This window comes from Temnothorax curvispinosus, unplaced genomic scaffold (assembly GCF_003070985.1).
Source record: "Temnothorax curvispinosus isolate PA1 unplaced genomic scaffold, ASM307098v1 QBEX01007385.1, whole genome shotgun sequence".
Lineage (NCBI taxonomy): Eukaryota > Metazoa > Arthropoda > Insecta > Hymenoptera > Formicidae > Temnothorax > Temnothorax curvispinosus.
This window is the reverse complement of record NW_020217165.1, coordinates 1-7428: the sequence shown is the minus strand read 5'-3', so window position 1 is coordinate 7428 and position 7428 is coordinate 1. Positions and strand designations below refer to the sequence as shown.

Below are 7428 nucleotides of genomic sequence, written 5' to 3'. Positions count from 1 at the left end.
ATATCTTTTCACTCAATCGGAATTATCTCATAGATTCCGATAAAAAGAAATCATTAGATCATCCTATTGAATACAATGAATAGTATACTTAGAGAATGCATATAAAATCTAATAAGAACAATTTGTTACAAAATGATATGTTAAAGTCAAAATTCGTATCAGCAAATGCTTTTAATAACATCTAAAGGTATATCATAAACGTATCAGAAATGACTGATATATCCAACGTCATACTTAAAAATCTCAAAATTTGAAAATTCCGATAGAATCTTATAAATATTTTATATTGTGTCTGCAATGCCACATTAAATATCAACTAGTAAATGCCAATTGCTGCAGACCTATCTGGAAAATCTGCTTGATTCATATTAAAAGAGTAAATTTCTATCAGAAAACTGTGTGTTTTTGTCCTTGGATTGCCAGATTCACTTTTATAAAAAATTAGTCCTTTACATATCTGTATTTACTCATAAGACGATATAAATGTACTTTCATTATGGATAAGCTTTTGCCACTAAGATCTGATGGAAACAAATTGTGGACTTTTCGTATTAATGCGCATTCGCTTCCAAACAGTCAAGTATGTTCAAAACCTATCAATTTACAACATATGTAAATACGTATAGAAAAATATTCAAATAAAATCGATAACTGCATATAAGTATACACAGCTGTCGATCAGTGTGTCGATGCTGTTTGAATCCAATAAATCGCACATTCGTAAATCTTAATATAATCCATCATGCACATGAAAACAATAGAATCGGATACATTCCGTAACAGATTATCCTCATAGTGACCGCGTGCTCATAGATTCCGATAAATCCAAATCAATTGTCAAAGTCTCAATTTTGTTGTACTGATAAACCAGATGGAATCTGATAGACTTTCTATCGCTGTCTAGAAGTTTCTATCGGTCTTTTGCAACAGGGTATATTCACATATACATTTGTTTATTCATATTTCCATTCTTGTTATTTTTAGCTCATATCCATTATCGGCTCTTTTGTTGTCAAGCATTCTTCCGTTGAATCAAGCACAATGGAAGCCTTGCGTCGAGTTGAAGCGAGATCTCGTGGTACCTTGCAAGTGTGCCGTATCCGTGGATTATCCACGATCGATTGAGATGAATTGCGACCGGGTAATTTTCACGCGTGACACCAGAAACAATTTACGTGGTCAACCGGTCGTATCAATTAGTCAAAGGAACTGTGGTCACCAAATCTTACCGGAAAATATCATTAATTCCGATTTGAATCTTAAAAGACTCGACCTGTCGAGCAATTCGATCTATCGGCTGATGGATCGCTTGCTACAGACGCAAAGTGAACTGCGCGAACTGCGACTCGCTGACAATCTTTTGGGCGACAACTTAAATCCGATATTCTCCAGTAACGAATTCCATGGCATGAAAGAGCTCAGGATACTCGATTTTAGCAGAAATGGGCTTAGGAGCATCGAGGAAGGAATATTAAAAGGATGCGTAAATTTGGAAGAACTATATCTCGATGGCAACAATTTGACTACGGTGCCTACCGCTTCTTTGAAAGGACCACGTGCTATCAAAGTGCTATCTTTGGCAAGCAACAATATCGGTATGTTTATGAAAATCTTTTTTTATTTAAAACTTTTTATTTAAATATTTTAGTTTACAGGCAAATATTTCACATTTAAAATAAAAGTAAACTACAGTAATTGTATTTGAGCGTGAGTATAATTAGAATAATCTTGATATAAGTACGTGCTATATACTGTTAATTTAACCTGCGTCATGTTTTAATAAAAATTTAATAATTTTATACATTTTTTAAATAGTAAGAAAAAGTGTGCAAATTAGAAACTTGCACATTGCTTCCTTATCATTACAGATAAGGAAGCAATCATTCAATACTATTGCTCCTATTTTATTTAGCTCATAAAGCTCTTCTTATGAGGAAGCTTGTATTTTATTTGATGCATAATTATTAGTATTTATTAGTTTGGCTTTTTCATAGAGGAAACTTTATAAGCAAAATAAAATAGGAGCAATGGTAGCGATCTGCAATGATGAGGAAGCAATGTGCAAGTTTCTAATTTGCACACTATTTTTAATTTTAACCTTTTTATGAATTAATAGAGGGTTAGCTTAGTAGCACAAGTGAGGTTTTACAATCGACGCAATGTCAAATCGATGTTAACTTTGGAATTTCTAAATTAAATAGTTTTTAAATTTTATTGAGATTATCCCAGCCAGAGTTTGAACCTGGAATCTCCCGTAGCTTTGGAAGTTTAGGCTACATGGTCTATATATGGACTTCACATATGGACCTTTGATCGCGTATAAAGCTGGGTCTAATCAACCCGGAAAAAAGGATTATATATAATTATACATAATTATATATAAATATATATGATTATATGTGATTATATATGAAAATATTAAATACTTTTACTTTGCCAGTGAGTAGTGAAATTACAAAAATCCTTTGCTGCGACCAAACTGGCTAATATTTATTTAACAAACACAACGCGTTTCAACCGAGATTCCGGTCCTTCTCAAGTGCGTACAATAAATTAACGCTTGCAAAACACTTCATTATACACAATGTGGCAGCAATGAGTCTACGAACTAAAATACAAAAAAAAAAGTAAAATAATAAATTAACAAACTAAAATGACGTACGAAGAGTAAACTCAGGAATAAAATAGCAACGTTTACATGTTTTGTGTGTCAAAGGCGATAAAAGATATGCGAGTCATATTAACAAACGTGAAATTCGGTGGTGCGTTCACTATAGGTGACGACAGACGACTGTTAAATTGATCATCAAATTCTAAACGCAACTGATGCTAATAAACATTCTTTCCCAGCAGACCTTTTCCCCTCGCTTTGATTCCTTCCCAAAATCCTCTACGGGCTAATTTATTAGACAATGTTTTTTCCCCAAATAATAATATTTACCCCAAAAAAAAAATTTTTTTTTAAAGGGATTTTTTTTTAGACAATTTTGTATGAGGGCCAATTTTTTATTTTATTGTTCTTTTTATTTTCGGTAAATATGCATAAAAGGTCGAACATCACCGATGACCTTGACTTTTTTTTATAATGAGGGGAAAATCCACACGGATACCCCCTCCCCCGGGGTGGGGAAAGCGGTTATGTGGGACTTTAACCCACTAAAAACCCCCTCGAATGTCTCTCACGACGCTTTTTTGGGGAGGCCCCGGGAATCACAAGTATACCTTCCGTGAGCTTCCCCACATGACCTTGACCTTGACCTTGACATATGTTATCAAGGTCACTCTCCTAAGTGACCTTCAAAAGGTTTTAGCCGGCGGTTGTTATTCGTTGAAAAGTTATTTACAAAAAAAGGTTTGGAAAATATAGCAGTTATTTTAAGTATTGAGAGGCATGAACCTCGCTTTATAACTTATAATTTATAAAGTGAGGCTTACGTGCATGGAGGGTTGCATGGAGATTTTCTCATATTAATTTATTCTTCATCGACACCATCCCCAAAAAATTAGACAAATTTTGGTACCAGTTTCCAGAAAATCGGTCCATTAATGAATGAGTAGTTCGCGGTCAGATAGACAGACATTAGAAAAAATTTGGAACCGGTTTCCCAAAACTGGTTTCCAAAAAAACATTTTTGTGAAAAATGAAACCAATCGTTGCCATGCCCGAAAAATTAGATAAATTTTGGTCCGTTTTCAAGAAAATCGATTCATTTATGAAGGAGTATTTCGCGGTCTAAAAATTTTTTAAAAAATTAGGCATCGGTTTCAAGAAAATCGATCCATTAATGAAAAATTAAACCCATCGACACCATCCCCAAAAAATTAGACAAAAGAGGAGGGTCCCTAAGGCCTGTTTTCGGCACCTCTTCCAAATTGGACCAAAATGGCTGGAATCACTTCCTTATACCCTTGTATAAGTAATATTTAGTCAATTCCAGCCTAAACGGAAGTATTTAGAGTGTATACTTCAAGTATACATGGTGCATCAGCGCACCCGTATCAAGCATTTTTTTGGAAAACTAAGCGTTTTTGAGAAAAATGTTTCAGATAAAAGTTGTATGGTTTCAAGGGGGACATAAAATGGTGTCATTGGTTTTGGATAGTCATTTGAAGGTCACGTGAATGTTTATTTCAATATTTTATATACATAGAACCCCCTATTTTTTTACATATCTTGTAGCTTATCTCGAGAGCTTTCCAAAACACTTATAACTAAGTCATTTTTTATTAAGTACTTTGCGAGTTATGAGGCTTCTTACAGATAGATTTGTAGAAACGTTACTTAAGAAGATCCGAGATTGAAATCATATTATTTATTCTTGTTTATTCTCCACACGTGAACAGTAAAATCGTAAATACGATCTTCCTTTAAGAAGCCACGTAGAGTGGGGTGTTGGATTTACGTGAGTCCCCTTGCCTATCATTTTTTGGGGTGCTTGATTTAAAAAATGAGTCCCCTTGCCTCTCACCTTTTGGGGTGCTTGATTAAGGTGAGTCCTCTTGCCTCTCACCTTTTGGGGTGCTTGATTAAGGTGAGTCCCCTTGCCTCTCACTTTTTGGGGTGCTTGAATTATTGCTCTTCTTCTTCATCTTCTTCTTCTTCTGATTCGTCGATCTCCGACCAAGTGGCTGCGTCTAACAAATAATCCGGGTACACGTCACTATGATATCGTGGTACATTTACTTGATGCCTGTCATAACCTAGGTACCACAATATGGATGCAATGTGTGCGCAGCATCCTACCGTCCGCGCACTATTTTTGCATTGGCAGTACCAGCCTCTTATAGGGTCAAAACTGTCTCTTTCGTACCGAATCCAAAGTTGGTATTGTTTTGAGGATGTATGCTGTGATTGCAGTTTGACTCTTAAAATGTCCGATTCTTCTTGGTGCACATAGAGAACGTAATTACCTTCATCCGACATATGTTCTCTAGCATAAGATGACGCTTGTTTTAGTTGGTATACCCCAATGGTGATTTTGTGAAGATCATCCAATGTCAAACGTGGAAAATCTGCAATTGAAGTCGCTTCAATTTTTCTCCAAATACTGACCTTCTAATCCTCCGTTGTCCTCTATATATTTTTGGAGATCATTCGTTTTTCTACTTCAAGCAAGCATTCTTTGCGCAATTATTTCATCATCTGGTGATGATGCTTCCACTTTTGGCGGTCTATAAGCATTGCAAAGTGCAGCCACAATCCTTACAAAGTCATCAATATAAAGAATTTGACTATTGGGAATAACTTGGGCGAGTATTTTCCACGTTTTCAGTAGCCCATTCACGGCTTCAACAACCCAACGTATCGCGGTCACAAGTCGGGATTCATTTGCACTGAAAGTATCATGTTGACTTTCTTGTTGTAAAAAGTTTGGCATTTTTGGGATTAATCCATACCCCTCCAAAGTCATAATCACATCACAAAATCCTCTGTCAACAATCAGCACATCTTCAGGATTTATCTATTGCAAAAGGCGAGAACATGTCTGCTTCACCAAATTGTTCAGTATACTTGCATCATTGTTTTTCCCATCCGCAAAGTAAGGGCCAAATACTTCTAAAATATACCCAGTGGTACTGACCATTATCATAGGCTTGACTAGAGGTCTTCCTTTATGTAGAGAGTAAGTCGTTGAAAAGAGTAATTGCTACTTTTTTCGATGTAAACATATGTCCCATCTGCTACTAAAATTGCTACATCTTTGCCTTCTGCAAATAAATCCTTAGCCAAATTCCTAGTATGCTCTTTTATGAAATTGTCTCTCGTTATGTGATCCAAACCGAGATGCATAGGAACGAAACACTTCAAAAGTGCTTTTCTAGCAAAGTGAATTGCTTTACCTATTGTTCTTCTAGGCAAACCAAAGAGGGTTGAAAGAATTGAGTGGGATAGTCCAGTTCTAAGTTTTATAAGAAGAATTGCAATACAAGTACGTGCACTTCTTGCAAGCGTACTACGGATTTCACTTTTTACATAACTGAAAAAATTGTCGAAGTTTGCGCCAGATATTCCGGTAAGTCGGTGGTAATCAATATCACTCAATGCTCCAGGATTTTTTAAATCTAAGAACCCTCTCTGCACACAAGCACGAAAGTCATTTAGCAGGTTAGTTATCTGTGATGCACTTAATGTACTTGTATCAGAAACTGCTTCAATATAATTTGAATCAGTGACGTTAAAAAAACTGCCTTCTAAATGTCTCTTGCAACATCGTACCTTTCCGTGAATTATCAATCCACGCTTAACAAAAACTCGAAGTTTAGCCAGAGAAGCTTAGCTTTGCAGATAATGCATTTATGTGTCATAGATGGTCTACTAAAAGGAATAGTTATTGTTTCGTTTGCAGGAACATTAATATTTTCTGCCATATTGGAAACGCCTAATTATGAATTGCAATTCACTGTAGAACAAATCTGAATAATTATGCAAGATTAACCCTTCACCCGCATAGGTGGGTCGTTTTTGTCCGGGCAAAAATCAAATGTAGTTGTAACTTTTGAAAACGGGTAGAGAGGGCGCCACTGCGCATCCGTAAAAAAAGTTATGCTTCCCGAGAACCCGCCTACCGAGTTTCAAGGCGCCAGTCCCCCTCCGGCCGTCACAGGAGACACGTAATTCTTGAAAGGACGAGGTTTGCGGCGAACACTTAAGCACTTTATTTTAAAATAATTGCATGCAATATTTTTTTATGAAATAAAACAACATACAACTTTCATCTGAAACATTTTTCTCAAAAACGCTTAGTTTTCCAAAAAATGCTTGATACGGGCGCGCTGATGCACGATGTATACTTAAAGTGTACACTCTAAATACTTCCGTTTAGGCTGGAATTGACTAAATATTACTTATACAAGGGTATAAGGAAGTGATTCTAGCCATTTCGGTCCAATTTTGAAGGGGTGCCGAAAACAGGCCTTAGAGACCCTCCTTCTTTTGGCACCGGTTTCCAGAAAATCGGTCCATTAATGAATGAATAGTTCGTAGTCAGACAGACAGACAAACATTAGAAAAAATTTGGAACCGGTTTCCCAAAAAATCAGTAATGATGCGGTTCTCAAAATACGTCTACGGTTAAGTCTAAGTTAGAGTATAATGAAACAGTGTACCAGGTTTAAACCAGGTGTACCAAGCGATTAAAATATATTTAAATATATATAATGTTTCATATACAATTTAACATGATTATAGGAGTTTTTATAATTTATATATAAATTATATAAAGAAAGCATTTATCCACATAGATTATATATAATCATATATAATCTACATAGATAAATGCTTCTTACATATAATTTATATATAAATTATATGAACTTATATATAATTATGTCAAATTGTATATGAAACATTTATATATATTCAAACTAAATTTTTTGCGCGAAACGCGGGCAAAAAATTTATTCCCCTCTCCCCAAATTCACCCATTA

General features: G+C 35.4%; 1 protein-coding gene across 1 annotated transcript; it reads left to right on the top strand.

Annotated features, from left to right (window-relative positions):
• Positions 1–984: 984 nt before the first annotated feature.
• On the top strand, positions 985–1595 carry LOC112456992 (platelet glycoprotein V-like; the record flags this gene model as incomplete). Its single annotated transcript, XM_025019820.1, has 1 exon — positions 985–1595. A coding segment is annotated over one exon (611 nt), but the record flags the coding sequence as incomplete, so codon positions are not given.
• Between the last annotated feature and the right edge of the window lie 5833 nt (positions 1596–7428).